This window comes from Hippopotamus amphibius, chromosome 4, assembly GCF_030028045.1.
Source record: "Hippopotamus amphibius kiboko isolate mHipAmp2 chromosome 4, mHipAmp2.hap2, whole genome shotgun sequence".
NCBI lineage: Eukaryota > Metazoa > Chordata > Mammalia > Artiodactyla > Hippopotamidae > Hippopotamus > Hippopotamus amphibius.
Genome location: NC_080189.1, coordinates 147099862 through 147124001, shown reverse-complemented (window position 1 = coordinate 147124001; position 24140 = coordinate 147099862). Strand labels below are relative to the sequence as shown.

Here is a 24140-nt window from a genome sequence, read left to right as displayed (position 1 = left end):
ACATTCCTGGATAAAAGAGCACTTTAACATACTCTAGCATGTATGCTTAAAATCTAGGTTAGCAGAATGCTAACCAAAGAATTACAGTACCCCATTTAACATAAATTCGTGGGATATTACATGAAGCAGAGTGCTGGGAAATGGGCGGATAGAAAGAAGTGTCTGAAATGGTCCTGCCTCCAATGTGCTTATAGTCTCTTGGAAGAGTTGACAGGTACAAATGACTGGAATTTGAAGCCATAGGTAGGACTCAAACCAGCCATAATTTATTAAAAGACCTGTTATATGTCATTTGCTGTACTGAGGTGCTCTGTAATTACTTAATTCATTTATTCCTCATAACAGCCCTCTAAGGTAGGTGGTGTTTTCCACCTTTATACATTAAGAAAGAGATGACCAAAGCAAGTAGGTGTTACTTTCCCAAGGTCACAGAGCTAGCAAGGGGTAAAGCCTGGGTTAAGCTCAGCTCAGGAAGATTCCATTAGCAACTTCTTACTTTAGTTATTATCCTTAATTTTACTTTAATCTTTAGCACCTTACAATAGAAAACACATATAGGCCACAACAGAAAATCAACAAATATTCCTTGACTATTTACTGTCAAGGGAGACAAATAGGGGAAGAAAAACATGATTCTTATTTATAAGCAGTTTGCAGTTTAGCTATAGACAATGTCAAAACACTCCTGTCTGGATTCCATCTCTACTCTCTCCCCAAATAAAAGTTTTTATTAAAGTCATTATTTACCTTCAGATTGTCAAACCAGCTACAGTTGGCCCTTGAACAACGTGGGTTTGAACTGTGCAGCTCCACTTGTATATGGAGTGACACCATGAGGTACAGCAAGTAAAAGCAATGGAATAAATGCACACATGGCAACATGGATATATCCCAGAAGCATGGTGATGAATGAAGAAAGTAAATGATGAACTATAACACAATTCTGTTTACATATACTTAAATTTATGTGCATAGAAAACAGTGTCATTTTGCCCACAGGGCATCCCAGACAATGGAATTATTAAACACAGGCTTGAAAATTATTATATTTAAAGATATAAATCACAAGATTGAGAATTTCAGCAGCAACCTAAGTGTCCACTGATGAATGGATAAAGAAGATGTATATAAATACAATGTAATATTACTCAGCCATTAAAAAAAAAATCTTGCCACTTGAGACAACATGGATGGGTCCAGAGGGTATTATGCTAAGTGAAATATGTCAGGCACAGAAAAATACTACATGATCTCACTTATATGTGTCATCTAAAAAACAAAACAAAAAACACACAAAGCCACAGAGAACAAATGGGTGACTGTTGGTGGGGGGGAGGGGGAGGGCAAAATAGGTGAAGGGGATTAAGAGATACAAACCTCCAGTTATAAACCCCTGTGGGTTTGTTCCTGTGGTCTGTTGTTCCTTTTGGATTTTGCTCATGTAGTCTTAGCTCAGGTGCTTTATTTAAGATTGTCCAACATAAATATGAAAAATTACAAAAATAAAAAGTCCAGAGAAGATTTATATTTGCTCTGGGTAGTAGCTAGGTACACTACAAATCCAGGGTCACCTTACTCCAATTTTAGGGATTGAAAAGATTCAAATTGCATCTATTTTTTTGTTCCTTCTTTGGGGAGCCCTGGACTCCATTTTTTAACCCCCTAACTTAGTAGCAAGTCTGCCAAAAGTGTTATCTTCAGCCACCTTCTAAGAGCAACTGGTCCTAGAAGAAAAGCAGCCCAGATGCTGAGCTCAGATCTCTTTTAAGTTTCACTCTGCCTTGGATCGTGGTGATATAATTCTTCACTGTCTTCTTGGTTCTCTGATACCTTTAAAGATTTTAAAATATTATTCTGCCCAGCTTTTCTAGTTCTCTGTGAGATGTCTGATATGAATTACCTATGCACTACTAAAAGTGGAAGTCAGAAAAGCTGGTTTTAGGGCAAGTTCCATAAGGTCAGGTATTTTGAATACATCAGATGTAGATAGTTACATATACAGGTTCAGTGCTAAGGGAGGTTGAGTACATGTATTTGAACATCAATTTATTGATGATATTTTAGGTCTTGGGAGTGAATGAGATTATCTATGGTGAAATGTAGAATAAGAAGAGGGGGCCTGAACCAGTCGTTAAGAAATTTCAAAATTTAGAGGTCAGGTAGAAAACGAAAAGCAGCAAAGGTGACTGAGAAGTAGTCAGGGAGACAGGAAGAAAATGAAGATAATGTGCTGTCAGGGAAGCCCAAAAGGGGGGTAAAAAGGTGATTCAAGGAGTTGTCAAATGTATCAAATGCTACTTAAATGACAAATAAGATGAGAATATAAAAGTAACTATAGTTGACCCTCGAATAGTGCTGGGGTTTTAATCTGCATATAATTTAGTGTGGGCGCTCTGTATCTGTGGTTCTTCCTTATCTGTGGATTGAATCAACTTCGGACCGTGTAGTACCTTAGTATTTACTATTGAAAAAATCCAGGTACAAGTGGAGCTGGACAGTTCAAACCCATGTTGTTCAAGGGCCAACTGTAGTTGGTTTGACAATCTGAAGGTAAATAATGACTTTAGTAAAAACTTTGTTTGGGGGGATAGTAGAGATGGAATCCACACTGTAATGTTCTGACAAGTGAATGAAGATGAGGAAACCTGGCCATGAATGAAATGCAGAGACATGGCAGCCGTTTGCGAAGACTTCATGGTAAAGGGAAAGCATGGCTTGGCACTATTATAATAGTGAAAATCTTTAAACTTAAAATGCCCATTATCTGGGGGATAGTCTAATAATTTGTTACATCTATCAATGTTATACAGTCATTAAAACTGATAGTTTTTGTTATGAGAAAATTTCCCTAGGTGATTACTGTATGCGTGTGTGTGTGTATATGTATATATATATATATATATATATATATATTTGTGAGCATAATTCATTCTGGAAACATGCTTGTAATGCAAAGCACTTGTATATCAAAGCGAATTTCCCCATAAGAAATAATGGGAAGTCAGATGATTCGTTCCAGAACCCAAAAATATTCATATAAAAATGATTACACTACAGTAATATAATACAAAATAATAAAGAAAATACAAAATATAAAGAAAAATAAATTAACCTGCACTTACTTTTAAAACCTTCATGGCTGATGTGAGGGAGACGAGAGAGAGGAGGGTTATTGTGTAGGATGACTTTCACTATCACTAACGGAATCACTGCTATCGGCTCAATGGAATCTTTTTCTTTTCATGCACCTTTAACAGGGAACCTATCCAATGACACTTACTTTGCCTCCTTTTGAGGATTTCGCAGAAATGTGACACTGCGTCGTTAAACAGATTCATTGCTCGCACTGCTACAGCCTTATTTTGGTGGTGCTTTTCTACAAAATTTTGCACTGTTTCCCACATTTTACACATCTCCCTAGTCTCATTTGAAGTGAGAGACTCCTCCGCCTTTTTCTCCTCCTCCTCTGCAGATGAGATCTCCATAACCTCTTGCTGTTGCTCACGATGCAGATCCATCAGTTCGCCGTGGTCAGCTCCACTGGCTCAGCTGTGATCATGTGACGTTCAGCATCACGTACTACTCATATTGCAAGACATCGTTCGTTTATCAAGTTAAAATTTATCAGAAATGTTTGCTCGTCTTGCAGAACACTCGCAGAACAAGTTACTCACAATCCAAGGTTTTACTGTATATATAATTTCCAGCTAATAAATCTCAATTATATAAATCATAATCTGAGATCTGAACTCAGATGTGACACTAAACCCTATCTTAATAACTAGACTATATTGCTTCCCCCAAAATGACTAACACAAATCTCATCAATTCATTAATTGAAATTGTCCAAAAAGCTATCCTTTAACATTGCTGTATTGAACTGTTGTTCCATGTAATAAAGAAATAGTAATAAAAACTTAATTGGTACATTTCAAATGATTTCAATCATTACTAAAGAGAATGTATTACTGTACTACCAACCCAGGAAGCTACTAAAGATTTAAAAAAGGGTACTATAGATGGAAATACAGTAAGATGCTGAAGAAATTCATGTCTCAATGATGCAGTTCATTGTCCATCCTCCTTATAAGTACCTGTAAAAAGTTCTAAACAACAAAAGAATGAAAATAAAACCCTGATCACATTATGAAAAATTTTTTCCCATTTCTTTCTGCCTTTAGTTCAAACACCTTATGACACTAGTAACTGGTAGTCCTACTGGATAAGCCATTCTTCAGAAGCAGTATATTCAGTTGAAAAGAAATGCATTACGGATACAAATCTACAGAATGGCCTCTAACAGTCATAATCAGATTACCTTAATGTTGCTAATCTTGTGAGTATTCACATGATGAATGGGATGAACCCTTTTCCTTTCAAATATATCAAAAGGATACTTGGAAAAAAAGAATAAGATTTTTTTTGGAAGAGCTTTTATTAAAAATTTTTAAGGTTTCTGAATTGAAGTATGTGAAAAAGTGAATAGATTATATGAAAACATTCAGACCGTGATAAATGTTGAAACAGCACAAAATTTGAAAATACTATAAAATTTAATTATAGTTCAAATAAATATATATACATTATGTAACCTTCAGTAGGATCCATTATCATTACATAAAAACAATGATGTATATCTTTAAAGCATGTAAAAATTATATAGTTGTTGACTTCTCTAAGGCAAGTCACTTATCACACATTTAAGAAAGCATTAAAAAATTCATTATATAATCTTATACAAATGTTTTATAATTACCAAAGCTTACCACAATCCACAGGGCACAAATATTGGCCAACTAATTCTAACTTTTACATTAGACATAAAGTTGTTGTTTTAAAACATTAAGATAGCTAAGAGAATCAACTTTATACAGAGCTTAGCTTTTCTCAGGCATCTGACTTGTGGGAGGAGAGAGGGAAGTCCAGTGAGGTTATAAGGAATGACATTGTTACTTTTCTAGAATGAAAAAATAAAAACATCTCATTTGCTCACAATACATTTACAAGTCAAAATGGGCTCGAACACAAATGTATATGGAGAGGTTCTGAAGAATAAATTGGATATCCCAGGGGAGGATCAGCTGCTTGTACTGTAAGGTTTCTTAAAAGTAGTGGATGAGCTTGTATACTATAACGTTCCTCATCGTCATTTGTGGCATAAAGCAATTCCCATGAAAGATTGGCCCACTGACCTCTAACAGCTTCAGCATTTAACTTCCCAACTTGGATCAATAATTCTTGAAGGGTAAGTACTCTCCCAGTGTAAACTCCCTGTAAAGAATAAAGGAGGTGGAAGAGAGAGAAAAAGAAAAGAGACTATGTTCAGGCCTTTATTTATAAAATTAGAGAAAAATTCCATTGCAGTTGGGCAAACAAACAGAAAGTAGTGTATCAAAATGTACACAAGTTGCTTGTCTTCAGAATCAAGACTCACTTCTATTTAGTTGCTCTCTGATTAAGCATGAGAAAAAAAATTTCCTGACAGCCACTGCACTCACTTCTCTTTACTTCCTCTCTATTCCTTCATCCCATCTGGCCTCAGCAATGCATAAGTCATAAATACTAGTCAGTGAACAATCATCCAATAGGCTCTTTTTAAAAGCAGCTTTAATGAGATATAATTGACATTCCATACAATTTACCGATGTAAAATGCATAATTCAATGGCTTTTTAGTATATTCAGATATGTGTAATTATCTCCACAACTGCAGAATATTTTCATGACCTCAAAAAGAAACCCTGTACTCTTTAGCTATTACCTTCCTATCCCTTAATTCCCCCAGTCATAAGCAACCACTAATGTATTTTCTAATCTAATTTATCAATTTGCCTAGTCTTGGAAACTTTATATGAATGGAATCATATAATATGCAGTTTTTCGTGACTGGCTTTAATTCAGCACGTTTTCAAGGTTCATTCATTGTTGTAACATGTATCAAGTACTTCATTCCTTTTTATGGCCAAATAATATTCCACTGCATGAATACATCACTATTTATGTATTCATTCATCAGGCTGATGGACAGTTGGGTGTTTCCATCTTTTGGCAATCATGAATAATACTGCTATATTTGAGTTTTTATGTGGATTTATATTTTCATTTATCTTGGGTATACAGGAGTGGAATTACTGGATCACATAGTAACTCTATGTCTATCTGAGAAAATGCCAGAATGTTTTCCAAATTAGTAGTACCATTTTACCTTTCTGCCAGCACTGTATCAGAGTTCCAATTTCTCCATATCCTCACCAACACTTATCTTTTTGATTTTAGACATCCTACTATGAAGTGATATGTCATTGTGGTTTTGATTTGCATTTTGCTGATGATGTCGAGCAACTTTTCATATGCTTATTGTTCCATTTGTATATTTCCTTTGAAGAAATGTCTATACAAATCCTTTATTTTTAAATTGGGTTAAGTTATGCTATTTATGGTCTAGCCTGCTAGTAAATTTTTCATGTAGTTCTTTTTTATAATTTCTGTCTGTATTGGTACTCTTTCTCTATTTGATGTGAGATTGTCATCATACCTTCCTTTACTTACCTTTTTAAATTGAGATATAATTGAACAGATATTATATTAGTTTCAGGTGTACAATGTAATGATTCAACATCTGGATATATTGTGAAATAATCACAAGTCTAATTAACATCCATCACTACACAGTTACAATTTTTTAAAAATAAATTTATTTATTTATTTATTCATTTATTTATTGGCTGTTTTGGGTCTTTGTTGCTGCGTGCAGGCTCTCTCTAGCTGCAACAAGCAGGGGCTACTCATTGTGGTGGCTTCTCTTGTTGTGGAGCACAAGCACTCGGCATGTGGGCTTCAGTAGTTGTGGCACATGGGCTCAGCAGTTGTGTTGCATGGGCTTAGCTGCTCCATAGCATGTGGGATCTTCCCGGACCAGGGATTGAACCCTTGTCCCCTGCATTGGCAGGTGGATTCTTAACCACTGCACTGCTAGGGAAGTCCCACAATAAATTTTTATTGTTTCTTGAGATAACTTTTATGATCTACTCTCTCAGCAATATAAAAATATACAATGCAGTATTATTAACTATAGCTACCATACTGTGCATTGCATCCCCAGGTCTTACTTATTTTGTAACTGGAAGTTTGTACCTTTACCAATTTCACCCACTCCTACACTCTGGCAACCACCAATCTGTTCTTTGCACCACTGAGTTTGGTTTTTTCTTTTTAATTTTTTAGACTCCACATATAAGTGAGATCAAATAATATTTATCTTTCTTTGTCTGACTTATTTCACTTAGCATGATACCCTTAAGGTTTATCCATTTTGTCACAAATGGCAAGATTTCCTTTTTTATGGCTGAATAATATTCCAGTCTGTGTGTATTTTCTTTATCCCTACATCCAAAGGTAGCCAGGTTATTTACATGTCTTGGCTATTATAAATAATGCTGCAATGAACATGGGGGTGCAGGCATGGTTCTGAATTAGTGTTTTCATTTCCTTTGAATAAACACTCAAAATTGAAGTTGCTAGATCTTATTATGGTAGTTCTATTTTTAACTTTTTGAGGAATGTCCATATTGTTTTCCATAGTGGCTGCATTAATTTACATTCTCACCAAAAGGATATAAGGATTCCCTTTTCCTCACATCCTAGCCAACACTTGTTATTTCTTATCTTTTTGATAAGAGCCATTCTAACAGGTATGAGGTGATAGTGGTTTTGATTTGCATTTCCCTGATGATTAGTGATGTTGAGAACATTTTCATATCCCTGCTGACAAACATATCTTATTTGGAAAAATTCAGATTCAGTCTACTCAGATCCCTTGTGATTTTAAAATCAGATTTTTTTTTTGGCTATTGAGTTATATGAGTTCTTTATGAATTTTAAAACATAAAACTCCTTATTAGATGTACATTTTGCAAATATTTCTCCCATTTTGCAGACTCTTTTCATCTTTTTGATGATTTCCTTTGCTGTAGTGAATGAAGCTTTTTAGTTTTTAATTTTTTTTTTTTTTTTGCTGTGCCATGCTCCATATGGGATCTTAGTTCCCTAACCAGGGATTGAACCTGTGCCCCTGCAATGGAAGCACAGAGTCTTAACCACTGGATTGCCAGGGAAGTCCCTAAATGAAGCTTTTTAGTTTGAAGTAATCTCACTTGTTTATTTTTGCTTTTGTTGTCAAATCCAAAAAATCATTACCAAGACTAATGTTGAGGAGCTACCACCTATGTTTTCCTGTAGGAGTTTCATGGTTTCAGGTCTTACATTTAAGTCTTTAATCCATTTTGAGTTAACTTTAGTGTATAGTGTAAGATAGTGGTCTAGTTTTCACATCATTTATTGAGAGATTGTCCTTTCCCCATCGTATATTGTTGGCTCCTTTGTCTTAAGTTAATTGAACATATATGTGTGGGTTTATTTCTGGGCTCTCTATTCTGTTCCATTGACCTATGTATCTGTTTTTATGCCAATACCATACTGTTTTGATTGCTATAGCTTTGTAATATAGTTTGAAATCAGGACACATGATGCCTCCAGCTTTGCTCTTTCTCAAGATTGCTTTGGCTATTTGGGATCATCTGTGGATCCATACAAAGTTTAGGACTGTTTGCTCTATTTCTATGAACAATGCCATTGGAATTTTGACAGGGATTGCAATGAATCTGTAGATTGCTTTGGGTAGTATGGACATCTTAACAATGTTAATTCTTTCAACCCATAAGCATGGAATATCTTTTCATTTATTTGTGTCTCAATTTCTTTCATCAATGCCTTATAGTTTTTAGTGTCTTTCACATTCTTTTAAAAATTTATTCCTAGGTTTTCTTGTCTGATAGTTCATTATTAGAGTGTAGAAATGCAACAGATTTCTGTGTATTAAATTTGTATACTGCAACTTTACCAAATTCACTGAGGAGTTCTAGTAGATTTCTGGTGGTGTAGTTAGGATTTTCCATGTGTAATATCATGTCATCTGCAAACAGTGACAGTTTTATTTCTACCTTTCCAATTTGGATTAGTTTATTTCTTTCTCTTGTCTGGCTGCTTTGGCTAGGACTTTCAATACTATGCTGAATAAAAGTGGTGAGAGCAGAAATCCCTGTCATGTTCCTGATCCTAGGGGAAATACTTTCAGCTCTTCACCACTGAGTATGACATTAGCTGTGGGCTTCTCATATATGGCCTCTATTATGTTAAGGTATGTTTCCTTTATATCTACTTTGTTAAAGAGTTTTATCATAAATGGGTGTTGAATTTTGTCAAAAGCTTTTTCTGCATCTATTGAGATGATCATATGATTTTTTTAAAAAATTGAAGTATAGTTGATTTACAATTGTGTAAGTTTCAGGTGGATAGCAAAGTAATTCAGTTATACATATACATATATACATAAATATAAAATATTCATTTTCAGATCTTTTTCCAATATAGGTTATTACAAGATATTGAATATACTTTCCTGTGTGATGAAGCAGGTCCTTGCTGTTTATCTATTCTATACATAGTAGTGTGTATCTGTTAATCCCAAACTCCTAATTTATCCCTCCTCCCTTTCCCCTTTGGTAAAAATAAGATTGTTTTCTGTCTGTGAGTCTATTTCTGTTCTGTAAATAAGTTCATTTCTATTATTTTTTTAGATTCCACATGTAAGTGAAATGACACTCGTCTATTTAGGTCTTTCTACCCATTTTTTGATTGGGTTGTTTGGTTTTTCGATATTGAGCTGTATGAGTTTGTATATTTTGGAAATTAATCCCTTGTCAGTCGCATTGCTTTGCAAACACTTTCTCCCAAACTGCAGGCTGTGTTTTCATTTTGTTTATGGTTTCCTTTCCTGTGTAAAAGCTTTTAAGTTTAATTAGGTCCCATCTGTTTATTTTCATTTCATTTCCATTACTACAGGAGACAGATTACAAAAAGAAAATTGCTGCGATTTATGTCAAAGAGTTGTTCTGCCTATGTTTTCCTCTAAGAGTTTTATAGTATCCAGTCTTACATTTAGGTCTTTAATACATTTTGAGTTTATTTTTGTATATGGCATTAGAGAATTTCTAATTTCATTCTTTTATGTGCAGTTGTCCAGTTTTCCCAGCACCACTTACTGAAGAGAACGTCTTTTATCCATTGTATATTCTTGCTTCCTTTGTTGAAGATTACTTGATCATAAGTGTGTGATTTACTTCTGAGTTTTCTATCCTGTTCCATTGATCTTCATGTGTCTGTTTTTGTGCCAGTACCATACTATTTTGATTACTGAAGTTTTGTAGTATAGTCTTAAGTCAGGGGGTGTGATTCCTCACTCTGTTCTTCTTTCTCAAGATTGTTTTGGCTATTCAGGGTCTTTCATGCTTCCTCATACAAATTTTAAAATTATTTGTTCTAGGTCTGTGAAAAATGCCGTTATTAATTTGATAAGGATTACAATGAATCTGTAGACTTCCTTGGGTAGTAAGATCATTTTAACAATACTGATTCCTTCAACCCAAGAACACAGTATATCTTCTCATTTGTTTGTGCTGTCTTCAATTTCTTTCATCAGTATCTTATAGTTTTCGAAGTACAGGTCTTTTGCCTCCTTAGGTAGTATTATTCCTAGGTATTTTATTCTTTTTGATGTGATGGTAAATGGGATTGCTTCCTTATTTTTTCTTTCTGATATTTCATTGTGTATGGAAATGCAACAGACTTCTGTATATTAATTTTATATCCTACAACTTTACCAAATTCATTAATCACCTCTAGTAGTTTTCTGGTGGCATCTTTAGGATTTTCTATGTACAGTATCATGTTATCAATAAACAGTGATAGATTTACTTTTTCCTTTCCAATTTGGATTCTTTTTGTTTCTTTTTCTTCTCTGATTGCTGTGGCTAGGCCTTCCAAAACTGTATTGAATAAAAGTGGGAAGAGTGGGCATCCTTGTCTTGTTCCTGATCTTAGAGAAAATACTTTCAGCTTTTCACCATTGGGTATGATGTTTGTTGTGGTTTTGTCATATATGGCCTTTACTATGTTGAGGTATGTTCCCTCTATGCCCCTACTTCCTGGAGAGATTTTTTTTTTTTTCCAAATCATAAGTGGATGTTGAATTTTGTCAAAAGCTTTTTCTGTATCTATTGAGATGATCATATGGTTTTTATTTAATTTGTTAATGTACTGTATCACACTGATTTAAGGATATTGAAAAATCCTTGCATCCCTGGGAAAAATCCCATTTGATGATGGTGTATGATCATTTTAATGTATTGCTGAATTCAGTTTGCTAGTATGTTGTTGAGGATTTTTGCCTCTACATTCATCAGTGATACTGGCCTGCAATTTCCTTTTTTGTGTAATATCTTTGTCTGATTTTGGTATCAGGGTGATAGTGGCCTCACAGAATGAGTTTGAAAGTGTTTCTTCCTCTGCAATTTTTTAGAATAGTTTCAGAAAACTAGGTGTTAACTCTTCTCTAAATATTTGGTAGAATTCACCTATGAAACCATGGTTCTTTACTTTTGTTGGAAGTTTTTAAATTACTGGTAACTGATCAGTTTATATTTTCTATTTCTTCCTGGTTCAGTCTTGGGAGACTGTACCTTTCTAAGAATTTGCCCATTTCTTCTAGGTTGTCCATTTTACTGGCATATAGTTGCTCATAACATTATCTTATGATCCTTTTTGTTTCTGTGGTTTCAGTTGTAACTCCTCCTTTTTCATTTCTGATTTTATCAGTTTGGGCCCTCTCCCTTTTTTCTTGATGAGTCTGGCAAAAGGTTTTTTATCAACTTTATTTTTTCAAAGAACCAGCTCTTAATTTCATTGATCTTTTCCATTTTTTTTTTCCCGTCTCTATTTCTGCTCTGATCTTTCTTTCTTTGCCTCTGTCTCTTTGGTTCTCTCTGTTTCTTCTACCTTTGGGATTTGTTTGCTCTTCTTTTTCTAGTTCCTTTAGGTGTAAGGTTAAGTATTTATTTGAGATTTTTCTTGTTCCCTGAGGCAGGCTTGTATCACTATAAACTTCCCTCTCAGAACTGCTTTTGCTCCATTCCACAGATTTTGGATCATTATGGTTTTTTTTTGGGGGGGGGGGGCAGCTTTCTTTTAGTTGCTGAGAGCAGGGGCTACTCTTCATTGCAGTGTGTGAGTTTCTCAGTGCAGTGGCTTCTCTTGTTGCGGAGCACAGGCTCTAGGCACATGCGCTTCAGTAGTTGTGGCATGTGGGCTCAGTAGTTGAGGTTCATGTGCTCTAGAGCACAGGCTCAGTAGTTGTGGTGCACAGGCTTAGTTGCTCTGCAGTATGTGCGATCTTTCTGGGCCAGGGATCAAACCCATGGCCCCTGCATTGGCAGGAGGATTCTTAACCACTGCACCAGCAGGGAAGGCCCAGGATCATTATGTTTTTATTTTCATCTGTCTCTAGGTATTTTTTTATTTCTTCTTTGATTTCTTCTGTGATCCACTGTTTTTTTGGCAGTATACTATTTAGCCTTCAGGTGTTTGCGGTTTTTTGCAGCTTTTTTCTTGTAGTGTTGTGGTTGTAAAAGATGCCTGATATGATTTCAACTTTTTAAAATTTACTGGGACTTGTTTTGTGGCCTAGCATGTGATCTATCCTGGAAAATGTTTCATGTGCATTTGAAAAGAACATGTATTCTGCTGCTTTTGGATGGAATGTTCTGTATGCACCTAGGAAGTCACTCTGTTTTAATGTGTCATTTAAGACCAGCGTTTCCCTATTTATTTTCTGTCTGGAGAGTCTGTCCATTGATGCAAATAGGGTAATTAAAGTCCCCTACTATTATTGTGTTACTGTCAATTTCTCCCTTTATGTCTGTTAATATTTACTTTGAGTATTTAGGTGCTTCTATGTTGGGTGCATAATATTTATAACTGTTATATCGTTTTGTTGGATTGATCCCTTGATCATTATGTAATGTCCTTCTTTGTCATGTGTTAACAGTCTTTGTTTTAAAGTCTCTTTTGTCTGATGTAAGATTGCTAACCCACCTTTCTTTTGGGAAAACAACCCCATTCACAATTGCATCAATAAAAATAAAATACCTAGGAATAAATCTAACTAAGAAGGTAAAAGACCTGTACTCATAAAACTATAAGATACTGATGAAAGAAACAGAATATGACACAAACAGAAAGAGATACTATGTTTATGGATTGGAATAATTAATATTGTTAAAACGACCATACTACCCAAGGCAATTTACAGATTCAATGCAATCCGTATAAAAATACCAAGGGCATTCTTCACACAACTAGAACAAATAATTCTAAAATTTGTATAGAAACACAAAAGACAGTGAATAGCCAAAACATTCTTGATAAGAAACAAGGCTGCAGGCATCTTGCTCCCTGAATTCAAAATATATTACAAAGCTACAGTAATCAAAAGTATGGTACTAGCACAAAAACAGTACATAGAGCAATGGTACAGAACAGAGAGCCCAGAAATGAACCCACAATTATGTGGGTGATTAATCTATGACAAAGGGGACAAAAACATACAGTGAGAAAAAGACAGCTTCTTCAATAAATGGTGTTGGGAAAACTGAAGAGCTACATGCAAATGAATGAAAGTGGAGTACTTTCTCATATCATACACAAATTCAAAATGGATTAAAGACTTAAATGTAAGACCTGAAACCATAAAACTTCTAGAAGACAACACAGGCAGTAAGTTATTTTACCGAAGTCTTAGTGATACATATTTTCGATATATCTCCTCAGGGAAAGGAAACAAAAGCAAAAGTAAACAAATGGGACTACAGCAAACTAAAAAGCTTTTGCACAGTGAATGAAACTATCACCCAAATGAAAAGGCCACTTACTGAATGGCAGAAGATATTTGCCAATACTATACCTGAAAAGGCATGAATGTCCAAAATATACAAAGAACTTACACAACTCAACATCAAAAAAAGAAACAACCCGATTTAAAAATGGGCAGAGGACTTCAATATACATTTTTCCAAAGAAGACATATAGGTGGCCTACAGGCACAGGAAAAGATGATCAACATCACTGATCATCAGGTCAAGGCAAATCAAAACCACGAGATATCACCTTACACCTGTCAGAGTGGCTATTATCAAGAAAACAACAAATAACAAGTGTTGGTGAGAAGAAAAGGGAACCCTCATGTACTATTGGTGGGAATGTAAATTGGTGCAGGCACCATGAAAAACAGTACAGAGATTACTCAAAAAATTAAAAACAGACCTACCATTTGACTCAGCAATTCCACTCCTGGGTATTTATTTAGTTAGAAGAGAGATATGCACCCCTATGGTCACTGCAGCATTATTGATAATAGCCAAAATATGGAAGCAACTTAATTGCTTATCAATAGATGAATAAAGATGATACACACACACACACACACACACACACACACAAATCATGGAATATTAATCAGCCATAAAAAAAAGAATGAAATCTTGCCATTTGTGACAACATGAACCTAGAGGCTATGATGCTAAGTGCAATAAGTCAGATAAAGAAAAATACTGTATGATTTTGTTTATATTTGGAATCTAAAATACAAAACAAATGAACAAACATAAAAAACAAAAAACACCAGAAACAGTTATAGACACAGAAAACAAACAAGTGGTTACCAGAGGGGAGGGAGAGGGGGAAGGGGATGGAAGGAGGAAAGACATAGGTGAGGTAGATTAAGAGGTACAAACTTTCAGTTACAAAAAAACTTTATTCCTAAGTATTTTATTCTTTTGATGCAATTGTAAATGGATTGTTTTCTTAATTGATAGTTTGTCATTATTGTGTATAGGGTTTTCTATATACCATATCACATCATCTGCAAATAGTATCAGTATTACTTTTCCCTCTCCAATTTGGATGCCTTTTATTTCTTTTTCTTAACTAAAGTGCTCTGGCTAGGACTTCCAATACTATGTTGAATACAAGTGGTGAGAGTGGGCATCCTCGTCTTGTCCCTTATCTTAGAGGAAAAGCTTTCGGCTTTTCACTGTTGAATATGATGTTACCTGTGGGCTGTCATATATGGCCTTTATTATGTTGAGGTTTGTTCCCTCTAAATTCACTTTGTTTCCCACTTTGTTTAGTTCTTTAATCACGATTTCCTTCAGTCCTTTGAACATACATATAAAGTGGTTACATAGATAGCTACTGGGAAGTTGCTGTATCACAAAAGGAGATCAACTTCATGGGAGATGCCTTGGAGGGCCAGGATGGGGAGGGTGGGGGGGAGTCGCGGGAGGGAGGGGATATGGGGATACGTGTGTAGATGCAGCTGATTCACTTTGGTGTACCTCAGAGATGGGTACAAGAGTGTAAAGCAAATATATTCCAATAAAGAGTTAAAAAAAAAAAAAGGTTACTTTGACTACATGTCAGATTTAACAAAGATATCAATCTCACAGGCCATTTCTGTCATGTGGGTGGGAGGGGGGTCAGATTTTGGATGTTTTGTTTTTTTTGTTTTTTTCATGTCTCCTAACTTTTGTTGAAAACTGGACATTTTAGATAACACTGCAGCAATTCTGGGTACTGATCCTCTCTACCCCCCCCCGCCCCAGGGCTTGTTATTGTTATTTGCATATTTGCTTAGTGAATGGCTGGATGACTTTAGTGAAGTTAATCTTATCTCCTGTTTAATTGTGAAGGCTCTGATACTGCTCCTCAGTGAGCACAGCGTTGTGAATACCCACAGTTATGATGGGATGGCAGTGGGTTTGACAGGGCTCTCTTTGTTAAATGCTCATACCCAGCTGGTTGCTCTGCATTTTCAACAATGACCTGGGACCTAAATTGCTCCAGAGTGATCCAATTAAATTTGGGCTCCTTTGAAAGATTAGTTTTGGAAGTCAATGTTCGAGATTTGTTTTGACCCAAGGAGGGCTCTTCTCTGCAGTCTCTTTCCCTGGTTCTCCCTGTTAACCACCCAGCCTGCAGTTTAGCTTAGACCTCTAATGATTTTACCAATTTCTTCTAATAACTTTTCACCACAATCTCCACTGTCTTTGAGGAACATCTTAATAAGCTTCAGTGTGTCCACATTATGTGCAAATGAAGTCAGTTCCTTTGATAAGAGACCCAGAGCTTTTTTTTTTTTTTTTTTTTTTTTTAGTGGTCTGCTTCTCCCAGTGGGCAGAATCTCTGAGCCAGAGTCCTGGCACTGGGGAGGTAAGACAATGGCACTTCTAAGTGACACCTATGCTTTAGCACATGTGTTTGGTAGAGGGGGAACAGTAAAAGCAGGTCTTCTTGGCTTGCCTCTCCCAGTGTGGAACCTCCACAGACAATGGGGATCAGGGCCCCACTACTCTCAGTGGCACCATGCCCAGGTAAAGCCTCCATCCAACAAGTTGGAGATGGCCAGAAGTGAGTTTCAACCTCTTGACGACATATGCCCAGAACCAAGCCTCACAATAGGCAGGTGGGAGTAAGATGAGAAATGCTGAAGTCCTTACTCTTCTAGGAAAACAGTCCTCCAACTGGAAGCTGAGAGGAGAGGGAGCCCTGTGTTCTTGGCCATACCAGTCTGAGTAGAGTTTCTGTCTTGCTGAACTGGGAGGGAATTGGTCTTGGTTCAAATAATGTAGTCTCTAACTGTTCTTCCTAGGTTTCAGAAGATTTTCTTTAATAAATGTTTATTCGCCGTATGCCCTTAAACCATTTCCAAAACTTTAAATGGTTGTTTTTTAAAAATAACATTCATCATTTTCACTAGGAAGCACATGTGCAGTAATACATGTGGCACCCACAATAAGCTCTTAACACTGAATCTTTCATATTATGCACACTTGATGACATTGTAAATGCAATGACGACAAGTACTAAATCTTAAAAAAGTCATTCCTTATTTACAGTCTCTCTGAGTTTTCACAAGGCAGACTTGCTTACAAATTACAAATTAATTTTTCTTCTAGGAGTCAAATCCAAAGTAATAATTTATACACTTGAATTTGCCAAATAAATACAACCCACTGAGTCAAGTATGCTATAGCAAATTACATTTACTTGATTATGTTACAGCTCAGTTACTGCATAATAGCTATACAACATTCTTTATTGGCTCCTATTAGCTCTGCAAATGTTATCTCTATCACTTAGGTTTAAATACTTTATAACTGATTTCTATTCTTTAAGGTTAATATACGAAAATGTTTAAGAACACATTTTTAACCTTACCATATTAGGATCATACCCCAGAGAAAACAAGTATGGTTTTTCTTGTAAAATTGCTTCCTTCCACTTTTCATCAGATACCAAACCAATGTACCAGTCACTTTCATAGTCTTCAAGACAGTTAGTCAGCTCTTTAAAGTCTTCTATTGGACCTAAACTTGCTTTATCAATCATTAATTTCAGAGTATACCTAAAAAATGAAGAAACAAAGAATTTTAGAACTTTTAAAATCAACTTTATAGATGAACTATTTTGTTCAATCAATATTTTTTCAAGACATTAAACTGAATCATACATATATCAGAAAAAAAGATCTGGGAGAAATGATAAGAAAGCAAAAAATCCAGTAAGCCATACAAAAAATAGGTTCTCCACATAAGCAAAAAGAAAGGAACTACAAATTTAAGTGTGCTCCTGATATAATCACAGTATGACACCAAGTTTCTTTTTTTTTTTTTCACTTTTAGGAGAGTGATTATTTTTTAAAATTAGAAACAAAAGAGCATTTCCTTCTAGGTTATAAAAAAAAAATCAACATTTTTTGGTCAGTATTACAACTCGTATGTAATCAAAGTGTTACCTGAAAGCTTTTAGGGAGAGTTGGAACAGTGCTGGCTTTTCTGTGAGCCAATCCAAGGCAAGAGACCAAGGCAAAACACCACTGTAAACTCTCAATATATGACCAGGACTAGGAATCATATTGTCTACTCCAAACAAACTAAAATAACAAGTCATTACTGCATGAACATAAAAGTCTTTTAAAACTCTGTCCTTTGCAATCTCATCCACCACATTTGAGGCATTTTCTTCTGAATGAAAACAATCCAACTGCCTTAAAACAAACTGGTACCAGTCTTCGGGAAATAACGAGCTCATCTCCTTCACTTTGGAATTAGGCAAACAGTTAGACATCCACTCTTCAGGTAAGCTTAACAAGTGAGAATGAGAGCAACTGAACTCCATGAGAGGGATGTATGCCACGGCTTCTTGTTTTCCTTTGTCAATAGCAGGGTATCCCAATGCAACAGCTTGGTAAAGACTATTTTCAGTAAATGTGCCTGTAGAATGATTACCAACCTTCTGTGATTCTACTGATCCTGGAATAGGCAAATTTATACCTGGGAAAACTTTCAACTGATCTTTTTCTTCTTTTCCTTTTTTGATAGTTGGCTCTTCACCAAAAACATCATCAGACCAGTCATCCAAATTTTCTGAATTTAAACTATCTGTGTCTTCTGGGGATTCGGTTTGTGGTGAAGTATTCAAAGCAGGCAGGATTATTAGAGATGCTTTCCCTTTATTTTCAGTTTTGTGAACATTCTCTTGCATGCTGGACCTTCTGGAACAGTACTGAACAAGTATCCACACAAGTACTTTAACAAGGTCATCTTTAAATTCTTTTAAGTTATCATGAGAATCAATTATGCCAGACAGCACATTCCTGGCATCAGAATAGAGTTTCACAGGCAAAACAGTACAGGGTGTCAAGACATTTCCAAAGTGTTCATTAATGGAACATACTCTTGCATATTCTTCTTGTTCAAAGGCACCTTCAAAAACTTCGTCAACTCTTCGAGCTTCAGCAGTATGGCAGGATGTCTCTTGCAGTTCTAACCCCTAAAGAGGAAATAAGAAAGTATTTGAGTTTATGATCATTTATTATACAGAGAAAAGTAACTAGTTTTTAAATGCTCATGGATTGGATTCTCATAATAAAAATATATAAAATGCAAAAAAATTCTTTAACCCAAGAGCTACCCCTTAATTCAAACTTAATGACATTTAATACATTTGATGTTGGATACAGATATGAAAAATAATGCCATATTTTTAAAGAAATTTTAGAAATTCCACTAGAAATTGGCAAAACAATTTCAATGGGTATGACCATAATTTTAAGACTATAAGTCAAGGTTGAATCACATGTACTAAAAACTTTTTAAAATTACACAAATTCGAGGGTGGGGAAGCAAAATTGGAATTATACAATATGCACATTAGTTTTGTATCCTTTCCATCCTACTCTATATGAGAGCATTATTCTACTATATGGATATGCCATAATTATTTAACCATTCCTCTGTCCCACTTTTAAAAAATTATAACATAATAATCATACAGATTTATGTATCCAACTATAACATGAACTCCATAAAGCAGCTCTCTTTTGGTTACTACTATATCCTCAGTGCCTAAACTAGTACCTGGCACATAGTGATGTATGTGACAAATATAGGCTGAAATTCACAGAATGAATATTATGAATATATTCTTATATAAATTTTAAACACATTTTGATTACTTCCCTAGAAGGAATCACTTGAAGAGGACATACCAGGTCACTGTTTAATATTATTATTATAATTATTGCTTATTTATTTATACATCTTTACAAAACTACCAGTGATTTTAATAGAAGGCAATGCTGTTAGGTTGTATTACAATCCAAGGAAAGAACAAGGAATGTGACATCAGAACCTGCTCTTTAAATCATGGCTCTGCCAGATGCTAGTAAACAATCTGGAATAGGTCACTTACCCTCTGGGATTCCTTTTGCTTCTCTTTCAAAGAAAAATAACCCTGGCACATAGAGTTGTGAGGATTAAAGTAATGAAAGTGCTTTGTCAAATTTAAAGTGTTATATAAATCTTAGTAGATGATATAGCTAAGCAAGCTTGTGTCTAGAAAAATGAAAAAGAAAAAAAAGACTGCCACCAAAAAGTATATCTTTATACCATATATTTCATGGAGCACAAAAGATCAATAAAAGGACCCACATTATTAGGGATTATAAAACCATACCATTAAAAAACAGAACTAAATTAAGCAATGAAAACGTCTTCCATATTTTGCATGATGTTTTGCCTTCTCCTACTTATACATATTAGACTAAAGCAGTAGTTTTCAAACTTTAGAATCACTGGAAGGCTTGTTAAAACACAGACTGCTGGGCACCCCGCCAGAGCTTCTGATTCAGTAGGTCTGGGGTGAGGCCTAAGAATTTCCATTTCTAACAAGTTCCCAGGAGATGTTAAAATTACTAATCTGGAAAACTGCTTTTTGAGATCCAGTGGACTAAAGGAACAGCTTTTTAGTCACCAACAATTTTATGCAATCTGAGCTAAGACAAAAAAATTCATTCATTTGTTATTCATTCAACAAACATTTATTAAGGACCTACTATGTGCCCGGCACTGTTCCAGGGGCTTAGGATATATTCTTCAAATAAAAATAGAGATCCTTGCTCTTGTAACATGTATATTAGAGAGTAGAGGGACACAGGTAATCAACAATAAAATTAATGAGTAAATTACATAGTTTGTTAGAAGGTATAAGTGCTATGAAAATAGAGAAAAAGTAAAGCAAGCAAGGAGGACTGGAAGTGCAGGAAGGGATGGGAGTGGGTGTGCAATTTTAAATAGGATGGCCATAGTAGACCTCATTGAGAAGGTGACATCTGAGCAAAGCCTTAAAGGTGGCGGAGTTAGCTGTGTGGTTATCTGAAGGAAGAATGTTCCAGGCAGAAGGAACAGTCAGTACACTAGAGTAGAGTGAGACGATTAAAGTAGCAGATGAGACCAAATAGGCAACAGGGAGCCTGTTCCATTTAGGGCCTTGGCTTTTACTCTGAATGAAAGAAGATATCCACTGTAGGATTTTGAGTAGGGAAATGACGTGATCTGATTTAGATTTTAAAGATCATTCTGGTTGATAAGAGGCTGTAAGGGGCCAGAGGTAGAAGCGGAGAGACCAATTAGGAAGCGATTGCAGCTATCCAGGAAAGAAATGAAGGCGGCTGAGAACAGGGTGGTAAGAAGTGGTGGAATACAGGATATGACTTAAAGGTGGAGCCAACAGGATTTCTTGTTGGATTGGATGTGGGGTATAGAAGTAAACAAGGAGTCAAATATCACTGGACTAAAGCCCAAATGTTTTTGATCTGAGCCAGAAGAAGAATGGAGTTGTCAGCAAGGACTGGGGCAGTCTGATATTAAGGGGTCAAAGAAAAGAGAAGGAACCATCAAAGGAGACTGTCAAGGATTAACCCGTGAAACAAGTGAAGAGATCAGTTGTGTCAAATGCTGCTGACAGGTCAAGTAAGACCAGGTCTGAGAATCAATCGTTGGATTTAGCAATGTGACAGCCACTGGAGACCTTGACAACAGTGGTTTTTAGTAGAGTAACAGGTAGTAGGGTCAAAAACCTAGAGTAAGTTAAAGAGAAAAATGGGAGAAGTGAAATTGGAGACATGATTATAAGTGACTCTAATAAGGCATTTTGCTCTGAAAGGAGAAAAACAGGGTGTTAGAGGGTAAGGGCAGTGGGGTCAAAAGAAGTTTTTTATTAAAGTTGAGAATGCTTATATGATATAGGAGTGAAGAAAATATTACTGAGTCACCTTTTTGAGATGCTAATCTAAACAGGGATACAAAGAATAAGACTGGATGAAAAGGGGGCAAGTGTATTTTATTACTATGTTCTATCATACAGTCAACACTAATCTGTCTATCAATATGTGCATGCTGAAACACACTTTAAAAATCCTAGGTGTTCTCACAAGTAAAAAGATATTCTTTCAAAGTGAGCTATTAAGTCTTTCATGTGTGCATAACAAAATTTTTACACATGTACTAGAGAGGTTTCAAATGCACATTGACCTTAATGTTAACACAGCAATAAGTATAGCCACATTCTAGAATCATTATCCATATTAAACGATCCTGAAAACGGCCCAAGTAATGAGACCCAGGTAAGAGGAGACCTAAAACAAATTAGAAAAAGAAAGTAAGTAATTGTTCAAGTTTGTTTTATTCTGCCATGTGAATCTTTAAAATCAATAACACACTTGGAACTAACTCATAACTCTTTCTACCCTCTTTTTATGTCAAGAATACAAACTATCCATTGCATATCAGGAGGCATTAAATTAAGCTTTTTACAGGAACAATTGGAGAAAATCTACAGGTGATAATTTATAAGAATTCAAGAATATATTTTCCAGAAAAACAACAAATTAGAACTTGCTAATATAAAATCTTAAATACATGTTAAATATATTAGGAAAACATATTAAATATAAAAAGCCAACTTCACATTAATGATTTAAAACATTTTGGACATTTTCATATACATGCCTATGAAAGTGTTTTCTGGTGTTAAAAATTTACATAAAATGCTATCTACCACACAGTACAAATACTATTAAAACAGCTTTTCTCTCAACATTATGTCTCTGAGACATTACATCAACTACAAAGCTCATTCACTGTAACTATACTGAGAATTCATTGTATGAATATAGCTGAATTTAAATATTCATTTCCCTGTTAATAAACATCCGATGTTTTCCAATTTTCCACTATTATAAATAATGCTGTATAAATTATCTTTGTACTATGCTTATACAATGTATTATGTAGAAAAGAGTTAACATAGCAGAAATAACTGCTATCCGTTGAAAGGCCTGCTTACAAAGTTGGCCCTTGGCTGGAAACTGGAAACTTGTATTTCAAGAGTTCTCACCACCCTAACTGATAAATAGTCTCTCATCGTGTCTAAACTGTTGGTGTGAAGAATACAGTTTATACTGAACACTTGTTTTCCTTTTGAGAGTTTGGAATTTTGGTATGTGGTAGGCAAAGGGTGCCTACATGACCAGCTTTGGATATAAGCCTTAGGCACTGAGTCTCAAATAAGTTTCAAATATCACACATACTGTCACAACAAGGTGCTGGGGAATTAAGTACACTCTGTGTAACTCCACTGGGAGGATGCCTAGAAGCTTTCACCCGACCTCTCATCCCATGTGACTTTTCCTTTGCTGTACTTGTTCTGCATCCTTTTGCTAAACTAAATCTTAGCTATGAGAACAACTATATGCTGTCCTGTGTGTCCTCCTAGAAAATCATCGAACCTGGGAATGGTCTTGGGGACACCCAAAGCACATGGGCAAGAGTTTCCCTAGAATTGGAATAACTGGATCATGGAATCTAAAACTAGACTCCCTAGGCCATGGGATATGTACATCTTTACTACAGACTATTAAGTTTACTCTTCAAGGTGGCTCTATGAATTTACACATTCCTTTCCAGCAGGGTTTGAGAGTTCCTGTTTCTCACTCCCTAGACAATACTTGTTAATATCAGACTTTTTTTTTACATTTTTGCCAGTCAGATGTGTGTGAAATGTTACCTCACTGTTTCCACCCCCTCCCATCCCCACCCTCCCCAGGAAATACTTTACAACACACTTACTGGTTGAATATAATTGTAATAAAGTATAATTTCTACCTTATTACTAAGGTATTTATTATTTTAGATGCGAGTTTAAGCTTACAGGTATTTTAAAAGTGGCAATGCACTATATAATAAAAATTAATTGGAACTGGATAAAAGTCTTAAAAGTGTAGAATATTTCCTATAAGAAAGGAAAACGATTATTCATAAAAAATTTGTAGTACAAAAATAAAGTTTTTCCTAAATTATCGCATAATAGATAACTAGAAAAGTTCAATCCAAGTAAACATTTCATTATAATTCTAATTTTAAATTGCTACTCTCTGCCAGGTCAGTCTGCTAGGAAGTCACTTGACATACCTAAAACAAGTTTCAGGGGCTAAAGTATACAGTAGAAGACAACATACTACTGTCATCAGGTTGTACCTTATCTAAAACCAACCTTGAAAAGTACAATATAGTTGAATTTTATAGTGTATGATGAAATTATAAAATTATCACAAAATTATAATTATAATATTAGTTCATCAAAAGTCTTGCTAATAGTCGTATAGCACTTCATTTTGGGAGGCTACCAATCATTGACCAAAGCTTTTATGTCACCTTGCCCTCTAATTTTCTCAGACTGCTTAAGCTGCTAGACAATAACCAATAAGATACAAGCAAACTCCTTTAAGCTCCTCAATGTGATATTATAAAATGCTAGTTTTCATTCTTTATGGGCCTAAGCTGCTACATC

General features: G+C 35.3%; 1 protein-coding gene across 6 annotated transcripts in view; it reads right to left on the bottom strand.

The window, feature by feature from the left end:
* Nucleotides 1–4516: 4516 nt before the first annotated feature.
* The window catches only part of PCNX4 (pecanex 4), a 46469-nt gene continuing 26845 nt past the window's right edge, over nucleotides 4517–24140 (bottom strand). For all 6 annotated transcript variants that reach the window (XM_057730605.1, XM_057730606.1, XM_057730609.1 and 3 more), the window contains 4 exons: nucleotides 21824–21927; nucleotides 17746–18782; nucleotides 17169–17355; nucleotides 4517–5271 (listed from right to left, as the gene is read on the bottom strand). In XM_057730605.1, the coding sequence (XP_057586588.1) occupies nucleotides 5008–5271; nucleotides 17169–17355; nucleotides 17746–18782; nucleotides 21824–21927 (1592 nt within the window). In that variant the 3' untranslated portion in view covers nucleotides 4517–5007. The remainder of the gene's footprint in view (nucleotides 5272–17168; nucleotides 17356–17745; nucleotides 18783–21823; nucleotides 21928–24140) is intronic.